Raw genomic sequence first — 13142 nt, 5'->3', positions numbered from 1 at the left:
CATAAATGTAGATGTTCGAGTGTATTCACTGTTGCAGTCCTGGTTTCCCTCCCTCCATCCCACTCTTCTTTCTTCTCTTTCCTTACATGGGACATATTGGTATTTGCTTTCTACTTGAGGAGTTCTTCCACCAGAACCTGGCTCCCACTTGGGGGCTCCTAACAGGTTAGGGCAAGAAAAGACAATGTAATGGCATTGGCTGCCTTACTTTATACTACTGACAACCTGACGTCAGTCCTGAAGCAACAGCAACCAATGCAAAAATACCTAGCCTCTGGTATTCAGGCCGGCCAAGGTTTACCCTTGCAGGGATAACCCAAATGTGATGATTGCATCAGTGAATACACTCGAACATCTACATTTATGGTAAGTGTACACAACTGTACTTTCTCTGGCCTCATCCACAAAATTCCTCAGAGAGGACTCTTCATTCTTTGGATGTCCACAGGCAACTGAGGTACTACTTAGACAAAACCAGACCTATCAGAAAGGATGACCAACTATTCATCTCCTTCCATCCGAGAGCTCTAGGGAAGGCAGTCTCTAAGCAGACCATTTCTTCATGGATCTCAAAATCCATTGGTATGTGCTATTCCTATCATGGAAAATCCTTGCACAGTCATGTCAAATCTTACTTTACCAGGGCAGCTGCCTCCTCAGCTGCCTTTTTCAAAGGGGTTAACTATGCTTCCATTTTAGAAGCTGACATTTGGACTTCGGTTCACGCCTTTACCAAACATTATAAACTGGACCTAGCCTCCAGAGCAAGAGCGGGGTTTGCCAGGTCAATTCCCCAAGGCCTCATTGACCAGGGAACTCAATCCTCTACTCAGGCTCATACCTAAAGCTCTGGTACTCTCCCTACTGCAATGAATACTGCAACATGAGAATACAAGGATATAGAATACTTGTGTAAGAACTTACCATAACCTTAGATGTCCTTCTCTTCCATGCTGCAGTATTTAGCCCCACCTACCTGCCCCTCTACTTTACCTAGCTAACGTACCATGGCTTACCTGTGTGGACATAATCATTCTCTCCCCAGTCTCCCCACTAAACACAGCCTACCTACTACCTTAGGTCTAGTCTACATGTAAGTCTAAGGGTCTCCCTATTATGAGCCTCTCTTAACCCACAGGAGTACAACTGTATGCTGCAGTTCATTCTGAAGAGGGTACGTGCAGATGTCACTTTTATACCCTATGTTGGTTTATGGCTCTGACAAGGGATGTCAAACGTATCCTCCAGGAGCAAAGACTTTGATATACTGGCCGGATAGCGGCGCTGCAGGCAGCAACCTCCCTACTGTAATGACTACTGCAACATGAGAATAGAAGGACATCTAGGGTTATGGTAAGTTCTTACACAGCTATTCTTTTCCACTGTATTTTGAAGTCTTAATGCATGTTCTTGGTGTGATAGATTTATTTTCCATTAATGAGCCTACGTCTTGAATTAAGTTCCCCTTCTGTTTCTTGTTTATTGATGTATGGCTCTATTATTCTTTTGTAGCAACACTTAAAACTGAAAAGTAAATGTTTTGTTATAGCTGTTTTACTACCCCCAAAATAGTAAATCAAATTATATATGTATTGGTTACCTGCACTTAATCTAACTCTTACTTAATAGACAGTCAAAAGACTGTCTGCATAATATTGACATTGCAAAACATCAACAAAATAATGTATATGGGTTACCTACACTTAATTTAACCCTCATTTAGTTGACAGTCAAAAGACTGACTAGATAATATACAAACTGCAAATATCAACAAAGTAAAAATATCTAAATACAAAATATTGACAAAATGGATATTATAATAAAGTTTATGCCATTTCCCGACTGCTGTGCAACTGCAGAGGTGGTATAAATAATTAGCAGGGACTATGAGGGGATGTAGTCCTCCCATATGGGGTGCAGGAGGAATGCTTCCTTGAGAAAAACATTTACAAAATGTGACATTTAACCTCCTAGAAAATGATTAAAAAATCTGACAAAATGATTAAAAAATCTGACAAAACCAAGCCACATTTTGCAAGTGGTTTTCTTTGAGGTTAAATTTTGTCGCATTTTTAATGCTTTTGCAGAGGAGCCAACCTCCCTGCACCCCCCTCCCCAACACCTCCTGCTAATTTTATATATATGTATACCAACTCAGTGGCCCCTCGACAGTGAGGTAAGAGCATGAATGCTTCCCTAGTGTAACTTCCATCATGTCAGTATTTTGTGTGTCAATATTTTGAAGTTTAGATATTTTGCCTACGCTTAATCTAAAACTCATTTAATTGATGGTCAAAAAACTGACTGCCTAATTTCTAAACTAGAGCAAAACTGCAGAATATCAACACACAAAATACTGACAAGATCGAAGTTATATTAGAGAAGGGTGTATGCCCTTTCCTTACTGTTGTGCAACCTCAGAATTGGAATATATAATTAGCAGGGGGGTGTGGGGATGCAGGGAGCCTTGCCCCTACCCAAAAACATTGAAAAATGTGACAACATTTAACCTCATAGAAAACGATTGAAAAGTCTGACAAACTCAAGCCACATTTTGTTAGTGTTTTTGCAGAAGGTAAGCTCCCTGCACCCCTATATCCCGTGCTAATTATATATACTGACTCCAAGGTGTCACCCAGCAGTGGGGAAGGGGCATAAACTCTTCCTTGGTGTAACTTCCATTTTGCCAGTATTTTATGTTTATATATTTTACTTTGTCGACGTTTGCAGTATTTATATTATGTGATCAGTCTTTTAACTGTTGATTTAAATGAGGTTTAGCTAAAGTGTAAATAACGCTTATATATATATATATATATATATATATATATATATATATATATATATATATTTTTTTTAAACTCTTCCTAAACTGAGGTCACTGTCAGCCTGCCAGGTGCCTATTAATTCCTGCAGTGGCCAGCTCAAAAGGATCTTGTACTGTTGGGATGACTTTTACAGTGGTAGGTGGATATATGTGTGTCTGTGTGCACGTGTGTGTGGCGAATTTCTTCTCTACTCCATGGTGAGAGTGCACTCTGCCCTTGGCAGTCACAGCATGCCCGTTGCTATAGCCTGTGAACTACTGAAGAATGCTCTGTATCCGTATTCTTTATCTACTTCTCTCTCGACTCCTTCATTAATTGTTGCAGGGCTTGCTACTGCAGAGATGAGGAGTCAAACGCCCTCCATCCAGTATCAGTAGTTCACATTTCTTCCTTCATGTTTTTAATATTTTTCTATGACTGTGTATGAGAGTAAAGAAAAAAAATACTACTGTTTAGATTACATTGAGATATTTGAAATGTTTGCATTTTCATTGTGGAGCTGTACCACTTTGTCGAGCCTAATTCTGGAACCTAATGCAGTTTCATAAGCACATATATGGGTATTATTGGCTTTCGTGTTTTGAAGTGCAGAAAAAAGTCCACTTATTTAATGATAAATGCTTCAAGACTTTATTAGGGGAGCAGCTTCCTGTCGTATAGCTTACTGTATTGACTGTGAGATTATTTTCTTCCTTGTCATAGTGTTAGAGAAGTTTTAAGACGTTTTGTGTTCCAAATATTGATGCTGTCATTTCTTCCCTGTATTTCAGACTGCTGCTGTAATTTTAGCTAACAACTGGCATAAAGACCTAGAAATAATCTATGACACAAGGCTGCGTGAAAGAGTAAGTAATCAACTGAATTCTCGCTCATAGTTGGACATTTGTTTAAATCCATTAAACCTACCTAATTCACTGTTGATAAGGTAGACATGGCTTCTTATGTCACTTCTTTGAAATATTGTGCATTGATCTTAGTACTAAAACTTAGGATGTTATGTGATCCTATCTCGCCTACATTCTGACTGATGGGTTCGGAGCCGATCCCTCGGCTCCGACTCGGCAAGCTTATGCCAAAGAGCGAAGTCTCTTATTGGCTGAGCTTACTATATCCCAGGATGCACCACTACCAGTCCCCCAGATCTCGTTTGCCGCTAACTAGCAAAGACGTGGTCTCGAGCTGGCTGAGCTAAGTAGTGTCTTTTCACTAACTTTTTCTGTCAGAAAATTGCTATTTCTTTAACAAAAAGCTGTTTTAACAGCTACTCTGTGCTTTTGTGTGTGTTTTGAAAATTTTTTGTGGAAAATTTGTGTGTGATTGGTGTTTGTTCTGGCTACAGGCCCCCTTGATCTGTAGGGCCTTCCCTGTCAGTCAATCCCTTTTGAACCTTTAGGGGTTCTTGGATTCCCTTAGACATATTCACTGTTGTATGTCTTCAGTTGCTTTAATTTAATTGCGGGTGTCATTCTTAACGGCAAGATCTGAAGTAGGCAGACTTCATTCGTCTGCAACCTGTGGGTATCGGATCCGACCTCGGATCCGAGCCGGCAATTCAAAAGCTTAGGCTCCGAGCTCCTAGCTCCTCCCTCTTACCCATAACCCCTTGCCAAGCCCTGACTGACCTCAGATTTCGTTTGCCGCTTTTCAAGTAGCTACGGGATTCTAGAGCTCCTGGCGTTGTTGAAGATAAGATAAGAATTTTTGACAGAAAAAGTTTTAAAAATCTCTATTTTTGTTGTTGATATAGTTAGTGTTGAGTGTGTTTAGGCTTTCCTCTCTCTTTTATTTAATAATTCTCGGGTTTTGCGTAGTTTGTTTGTGTGTGTGTTGTGTTAGGCCTTAGGGTTGTGATGTCTGAAGCCCATAAGGCTGTTTTCTCGAAATGTACCGAGTGTGGCCATAAGCTGTCCCCAGCGGATGGCCACACTCGTCATGCTTGGGGTTGAACACCTGTCATCTGGTTGTACCATTTGTGCAGGGTTCAACCCCGGCTTTGAGGGAGTGGAGGTCAAGCTGGTGCTGGCGGGTCTTTTACCTCCAGATACCGCCGCCTCTGCCCTTCCACTCAGCAACCTGTTGCTGTGGGTTCTCCCTCCGGCTGGGACTCAGCCTCCCTCTAAGTTGCCGGAGGGGAAGGAATCCTCTAGGGAGGGAGAGAAGAAGGAGAGGCACAGGGAGAGGCACCACAAGCGGAGAGCCGAAACTTCCAGTTTGGCTCCTCCATCTAAGCGGGCCTCCCCTGTGCCTTCTAGCTTTCCTCCTCCTCGGCTCCACTCCCCTCGGTTCTCTCCTGGACCCGAGGAGGAGGAGGCTAGCCCTTCTAGGAGGTCTCCGAGGCGGCTCTCTAGGTCCGCTTCGGTGGCCTCCTCCAGGTCAGGTTTTCAATGAGTGAAGCTGATATGGACCGGATGATGAGGAAATTCATCCAGGCCCAAATGCAGATGGGAGTGCTCCTAGCCCCCCCCCATCCGGGAGGGGCTTCGACCCCTTTTTTCGCCCCCTTGGCTCCTTCTCCGACCCATACCATGGGTTTGGAGCTGTCGGCGCCGGGCAGATTTGGATCCGGGGGTGGGTCGGATCCGATGGGTCGGCGCACCTCGGATTCGTCCCATCCCTTGAGTGCTTCGGGTACTTCGGACCCGACCTCTCGGAGCCGAGGGCCGAGCCTCGGATCCGAGGGAGCTGGTGTGTCTTCGGCTCCGTCCAGGTCGGAGCGCACCGGTCTCTCGGATCCGACGGTTTCGGCTCCGGCTCCGATCCTTGCGTCGGATCCGAGTGGGGGTCGGCTCTTGGGGTTTAGAGAAGCTGGCTCCCCCTCGGCTTTCGACGTAGTGGAAAGGGCACTGTTGAGGACATCCGGACCCCCGGTCCCTGCCACGGCTCCATCCCGCACTCCCTTGCAGTTGGGCCAGGCCCCCACCAGCCGGTCCCAGGGACAGCCCGCCTCGATGTCCCAAGTGGTTCCCTTGGAACATCCTACTGCTGAAGAGTACTCCTCGGACAGCCCCCCCGATGAAGTACCTCGGAAGCGTAAGTGCAAAAGGAGGCACATGGACTCCCCCGAGTCCGTTACTGAAGACACAGACTTGGATGAAGGGGAAGGCTCCCCTAGGTCACCCCCTGAGGACGTCTCATTTGGAGACATCATGGAGATGTTAAGGATCAGGGGGGGGTGGTCTGCCCCCAAGGCTTCCTCGGACGAGTCTGTGTTCTTGGAGGCATTCGAGGCGGGCCCTTCTACCTCTTGGGTGTCCCCTCCTGCTGACCCCCTGGTGGACCTTATTTCCATCAGGGCGTGGAAGGATCCGGACACCATTGAGCCTATCCCTAAGCGCCCGGACCGCATTCTTTCCCCTCCATCGGACCGCACCCACTGGAGTAAGGGCCCCCCAGTAGATGCCATGATGATGGCTGCAGCCACGAAGAGGGAATTGGCCCAGGAGAGTCCCTCCATGCATCCTCCGGGCAAGGAGTCCCGCTCGATGGATCGCATTGGGAAGCGAGTTTTTAGTTCAGTAAACTTCTCCTTGAGAGCGCTGAACTACATGGCACATGTCATTAGGATGCAGCGGGATCTGATTAAAGAATACGCTGCATCTCCCCCGGAGTCCATGTCGAGTGAGGATAAACAGGTTTACTCCACCCGAATGGCCACTCTCAGATCAGTTTCCAATACATCTATGCGGCTGCTTTCTCATGCTACTGAGGGAGCCGCTAGAGCCAGCGGAGCAGGCCTAGTCATGAGGCGACAGGCCTGGCTCTGCCATTGTGATTTTGCAGAGCCCTTCAAGGCGACCTTCGCGAATGCCCCCTTCGATGGTTCTGCCTTGTTTGGCAAGACTGTTCGAGAGACACTAGTCCAGAGCGAAAAGGACGGGAAGACGCTGTCTGCCGTCGGAGTCCGCTTCTCAGCTCCCCAGAGGTCCTTCTCTAAGAACCAAAAGGGACAGAAGAAGATGTGGAAGTCGCAGCAGTCCCAACCTGCTCCGGATAACCAGTCCTTCCGTGGCAGAGGAGGAGGGGAGGTCGTCGTGCTAGAGGCAGGGGGGCTCCTGGCAACTTTGGGTCCAGAGAACCTTTCTCTGATAGACCCACGCAGCAGCCCTGAAGGGTTGCCCGGCTGTCCGTCTCTGGAGGCAGTCGGGGGGCGGTTTTCGAGGCACCTGACTTCTTGGGAGTCCATAACAACAGACAGTTGGGTGCTTCGTGTCATATCCAGAGGATATTCAATTCCCCTATTCAAGGTTCCCAAATCTCGCAGCCTCCCAGATGTTCCACCCGACCAAAGAGGTGGCAGCTGTCGAAATCGAACAGCTGCTAGAAAAAAGAGCTATCCAGCACGTCCCCCGAGATCAAACCGGATTAGGGTTTTACTCCAGGTTCTTTTTGGTGCCAAAGAAAACGGGGGACCTAAGACCAATCTTAGACCTTTCCCAGCTGAACCTGTCAGTAACCAAGCAAAAGTTCCGGATGGTCACCCTGCAATCTATACTTCCCCTCTTGAGGGAGAATGACTGGATGTGCTCCATCGACCTCAAGGACACGTACTACCACATTCGGATGGACAGACGATCCAGGAGGTTTCTTCGCTTCCAGCTGGGAGCCAGTCATCAGTTCAGGGTCCTCCCCTTTGGTCTCACCTCAGCCCCCAGGGTGTTCACCAAGGTGCTAGCGGTGGTAGCGGCCCACCTGAGGCTCCAGGGATTACAGGTCTTTCCGTACCTGGACGACTGGCTCCTGACGGCATCATCAAGGCATCTTCTGTGCTCAGCCAGGGATTACTTTCTTCAACTAGCACCAAGACTGGGCATCACGATCAACTGGGAGAAATCTTTACTGCACCCCACACAAGTTATAGATTTCATAGGAGGAAGACTAAACACCAGATCAATGCGAGCCTTCCTCACCCCAGACCGAATTGCCAACCTGAAGTGTCATGTGACAGCGATCCTGCAACCATCTCCAACTGCAGCTTCGGGTCCTGATGACCCTAGGCTGTATGGCGGCAGCTAATCCGCTTCTCATTCATGCTCGCACGCATGCGGGTTCTTCAATGGACCCTTCAGGTTCAGTGGTCCCTCTTTGTTCCTCTCTCAACGCTCCGATTGCGGTCAGCAAGGCGTGCAGGGACTCCCTTCTGTGGTGGCTTCTTTCTCCGGAGCCCCTGGCAGGGAGACCTTTTGTGCTGCATTTCCCCGAGCCACAGTGACCACGGACACTTCTTGCCTCGGGTGGGGGGGGCATTCTGCGGGAAAGATTGTCCAAGGCACGTGGAATCCCACAGAGACGTCATTGCATATAAATGTCCTGGAAATGAGGGCGGTGCTCCTAGCGTTGCAAGCACTTCACCACGTTCTTCCTTCAGGGACTATTGCGATTCAGACAGACAACATGTCGGTAGTCTGGTATATCAACAAACAGGGAGGAACCAGGTCTTATCCCCTTTGTCGAGAGGCCATGAGAGTCTGGGAATGGGCAATTTCCACCAAACGCTTTCTGGTAGCAACGCACATTCCGGGAAAATCTAACATCCTTGCGGACAAGCTCAGTCGCACCATCCTTTCTCCACACGAGTGGTCTCTCAATCCTCAAGTAGCGAAGAAGATTTTTGCCGTCTGGGGGCAACCCTGTTGCGATCTTTTTGCCTCTGCCTCAAACGCCAAATGCGACAATTTCTTCGCTCTGCTTCCCCCACCAGGGGAGTTCCCGAGAGATGCTCTGGTGCATGCTTGGCCTCCCGGTCTCCTTTATGCCTACCCTCCACTTCCTCTGATGCAGAGGCTTCTGCAGAAAGCCAACAGTTTGGGGAGCAGAATGATTCTCATTGCCCGTTCTGGCCTCGACAACCTTGGTTCCCCTTCGTATGGTCTCACAAAATCAATCCACCCTGGATTCTGGATCCAATTTCGGATCTCATCTCTCACCCTCTGGGAATGTCAGTTCCCAATCTGCACCCTGAAGTTGACAGCTTGGCTGCTCCAGTTCCATCCTTAATTAGGACTCGGTATCTCATCACCGGTCAAGGCCATTTTAGTGGCAGCTCATAAACCTTCCACCAGGCAGGTTTATCGGAGTAAATGGAAGAGATTCTCTATTTGGGCAGTACAGAGAACGTTGGATCCTTTCTCGGCACCTATGTCAGCGGTGCTGGATTTTCTAACAGACCTCTTTCATCAAGGGGCTAGTTCTTCCACGATTAAGGTACAATTGGCAGCTATCTCGCATTATCACATTGGTCATGACACAGCTCCCTTATGACGGGCGGTTATGCAAAACATTTCTCAAAGGAGTTTTTTTGTTGAGGCCTCCAGTCAAGGAGGTTGTACCACCTTGGGACTTGTCTTTAGTTCTGCAAGCCCTTACTGCTCCTCCCTTGAGCCTGCAGCTTCTGTTGATTTAAAGTACCTTTCCTGGAAGACTGCCTTCCTGGTAGCTATCACTTCAGCCAGAAGAGTGTCTGAGCTTCAGGCTCTATGAGTCAAGCCTTACCTTTCTTTCTTCCCTGATAGGGTGTGCCTCAGGACCAATCCATCTTTTCTTCCGAAGGTCTCTTCTGAATCCAATATTAACCAGTCAATTAATTTACCTGTGTTTTTTCCCAAGTACTCAAAGGAGAATACAAATTGCATTCCTTGGATGTTCATAGACAATTACGTTTTTATATTCACAGAACAAGCTGGTCACAGGAAATCAGATCAGCTGTTCGTCTCCTTTGCTAAATTTGCTCTGGGTAAAGCAGTATCTAAAGTCACATTATCTAAGTGGATCGCTAATTGTATTCTGCAGGCATATGACACTTCAGGTAGACCTGCTCCTCAGAGGGTTACGGCTCATTCTGCTAGGGCAGTTTCCACGTCAGCCGCCTTTAAGTCCCGTGTATCATTGGATGATATCTGCGCGGCAGCTACTTGGGCCTCGCCTCATACTTTTATTTTTCATTATAAGGTGGATGTTGTTTCTAGAGGAAGAGCATCCTTTGGCTCAGCGGTGCTCCGAAACATCCTTCCATGACGGCCACCCAAGATTCAGGTAGCTAGGGACTCTGTCCCACAGGTTGCAGACGAATGAAGTCTGCCTACTTCAGATTTAGAAGTTATGTACTCACCATAACGTTCCATCTGAGTAGGTGACTTCATTCGATGTAACTATCCTCCATCCCCCTGACCTTTATAGAGCGAGTATTATGCTGTTTTAGTGTACTGTTGTCAGTATTTTGAGGCAAACTCAATCTGAGGTCAGTCAGGGCTTGGCAAGGGGTTATGGGTAAGAGGGAGGAGCTAGGAGCTCGGAGCCTAAGCTTTTGAATTGCCGGCTCGGATCCGAGGTCGGATCCGATACCCACAGGTTGCATCCGAATGAAGTCACCTACTCAGATGGAACGTTATGGTGAGTACATAACTTCTAATTAATCTTTGTAGAACTCAGTCTATTTCAAAGAGTTTTGTCTGTGAGAGAGTTACTGAGTTCTACTTATAATGTCTCAGGCTCCTAGGCCTTCGGGCTTTAAGAAGTGCACTAAATGTAGTTTTAAAATGTCTATCACGGATGACCACTCTCTCTGTGTATATTGTTTGGGCGCCAAGCATTTGCAGGAGTCCTGCAGCGTGTGTCACGCTTTTTCCTCGAGGGTCCTCCAAGAGAAGAAAAATAAACTTATATTGAAAGGCCTTATAAAATCCTCTTTTGAAGAGGCTTTAGCATCCTCTCCTTCTCCTGCTAAAGAAAGGTGTCGGCTCCGACCAGTCCGTCGGACCCGACCGCCAAAAGACATAGGCAGGCTTCTCCTTCGGCTCCAAGGACTTCGGAGCCGAGGGCGGAACGGTCTGCCTCGATGCCTCCAGTCTCGACTCCTCTGGCTTTGGAGCCGATGGCTGGGGCATCGAGGCGGTCACCTTCATCGGCTCCACTGATCTCGGAGCCGATGAAGGCTGTCCGCTCAGACACTTCCTCCTCGGCGCCTAAGTCCTCCTCGGCACCGATGGAAACTGGTTTGTGCATTCCTTCGGCGCCGATAGTTATCGAGTCGCCTCGGAGCCGGTCCCCTAGCCCCTTGGGGCCGTTGGAGAGGCCAACTCGAACCCGTTCGGTCTCCTCTAGGTCATCGAGGATGTCAGATTCGGACATAGACAGGGTGCTCCAAAGACTGTTCCTGTCCCCAGTCTTTCAAAATTTGTTTCGCTCCAACCCAATTGGCTTCGGAGCCGATAGCCCATTCCATTGCCATTCCTCCTCCGACCGCTTCGGCTCCGTCGGAGCAGGTGCTGTTGGAGCTGGTGGAGATCCTAGGGTCGGCTCCGACCCTTACTCCAACCCCGGCCTTCGGGTCCGAGTTTGGCACACGGACTTCTTCGGCCGGACCCGGGGGTGACGTTTTGGGACCAATGTTGTCGGTTCCGAGCCTCCCTCTCGGTGCTTGACCGGGACTTCCGTCTGCTATCATGGCTCCGGGACCGGACACTCCCAGGATTCTGGGGTCCGGCTTTCAGAGCTATGAGGAGTGCCTTGCCAAGTCTTCTGGCTTTACCGCACCTTCCCTGGGCATGGAGACTGGGTCTTTGGCAGTTCCCTGTCCCTAGGCAGCGGAGCCCGGGCCTGAGGTTACCCCACGGGGTTCCCTCCTCCTGAGGGTTCTTCGGAGTTGTCTTCGGAGGAGCCTCCAAGGAAGAGATCGTGCAAGAGGAAGCACGTGGACTCCCCCGAGTCTCTTACATCGGACACTGATCTTGATGATGCGGAGGGGTCCCCAAAGTCGTCCTCGGATGATGTCTCATTCGCAGACATTTTAGAGATCCTTAAGCAGTGAGGCGGCTGGATATCCAAACCCCCCTCTGCTGATGAGTCGGTGCTTCTCAAGGCCTTTGGGGCTCAGCCCTCCGCCTCCTGGGTGTCTCCGCCCTTCGACGAGCTCCTGGATTTGGTTTGTCGGAGGGCGTGGGAACATCCAGATACTGTGGAACCAGTGCCTTCTCGCCCTAATAAATTTTTGTCTGCCCCACCCGAGAAGGAGTTCTTGACGAAAGGCGTGGCTGTAGATGCCATGGTGGTGGCATCTGCTACACAACAGGACGTGGCAGAGGCTTCAACGTCCGTCCATCCTCCTAATAAGGAGTCTAGGAGCATGGACCGGTACGGGAAGCGCACCCTGACTTCAGCGGCCTTTACTCTAAGGTCCCTGAATTATTTAGCACATTTTACCAGGCTACAGAGGGATCTGGTCAAGGAGCTGTCAGATTCCCTCTCAGGTAACCTACCTGAGCAGCTAGCCCAGTCGGTTAGCTCTCAGTTGGCTATCCTTACCTCGATTTCTAACTCGTCCATGAGGCTCATTTCATATGCGGCCGAAGGGGCGGGCAGAGCGGCAGGCACAGGCGTAGCTCTACGGAGACAAGCCTGGCTCCGTTTGTGTCATTTCACGGAGGCCTTCAAGTCTTCCTTCGCCGATGCTCCCTTTGATGGGTCCTCTTTGTTTGGACCTAAGGTAAAAGACACTCTTACCCGCTGTGAGCAAGAGGGAAAAACTTTATTTGCCGTAGGTGCACGTTATTCCACTCCCTTTCAGCCTTATCCCAAGGCTAAAAGAGGAGGGAAGATGTGGTTCCGCAAATCACAGAAGTTTTTTCCTCAACAGCAGGAAGATTCCCCTTCCAGAGGCAGAGGACGGGGACATTTTTCTGGGAGACGCCGTCCCAAAGGCGGCAGAGGGCCCTGCAATTCTGGAGACCGCGAGTCCTTTTGTGGCTCTTCAGCCTCCCACACTTCATGAGGGATTGCCCGGCTGTGCTGCTCCGGAGCCAGTCGGGTGCCGTTTTGCCAAGCACCTAAAAGCCTGGGAGTCTATCACTCAGGACAGATGGGTGCTTCGGATTATTGCCGGAGGTTACACCATTCCTTTCACACACTCACCCCCACCGTCCAAAAAAATCCCGGACCCACCACCCAGTCAAAGGGAAATTGCAGCCGCAGAAGCTTCAAAGCTGCTAGAAAAAGGAGTCATCCAACCGTCCCCACAGACCAGATCGGATCCGAAATTACTCAAGGTTCTTTTTAGTGCCAAAAAAGACAGGGGACCTGAGACCAATATTGGATCTCAGCAAACTAAACCAGTCCGTCATGAAGTCCAAATTCCAAATGGTCACTTTACAATCCATTCTCCCATTGTTGGAGAAGGATGTTTGGATGTGCTCCATAGATCTCAAGGACGCCTATTATCACATACCGATACATCAGGCGTCCAGGAGGTATCTGCGCTTCAGCCTGGGAGACAGTCATTTCCAATTTTGTGCACTGCCCTTTGGTCTCACCACAGCCCCCAGG

General features: G+C 49.0%; 1 protein-coding gene across 2 annotated transcripts in view; it reads left to right on the top strand.

The window, feature by feature from the left end:
- The window catches only part of TIGAR (TP53 induced glycolysis regulatory phosphatase), a 558949-nt gene that overhangs the window by 362594 nt on the left and 183213 nt on the right, over positions 1–13142 (top strand). For both annotated transcript variants that reach the window (XM_044087567.1, XM_044087568.1), the window contains one exon: positions 3599–3673. In XM_044087567.1, coding sequence (XP_043943502.1) covers positions 3599–3673 — 75 coding nt within the window. The remainder of the gene's footprint in view (positions 1–3598; positions 3674–13142) is intronic.

This window comes from Protopterus annectens, chromosome 11.part0 (assembly GCF_019279795.1).
Source record: "Protopterus annectens isolate FY-2018-M chromosome 11.part0, PAN1.0, whole genome shotgun sequence".
NCBI classification, from domain to species: domain Eukaryota; kingdom Metazoa; phylum Chordata; order Ceratodontiformes; family Protopteridae; genus Protopterus; species Protopterus annectens.
Note: the sequence above shows the minus strand (reverse complement) of the source record. Positions and strands in the feature narration are given on the sequence as shown.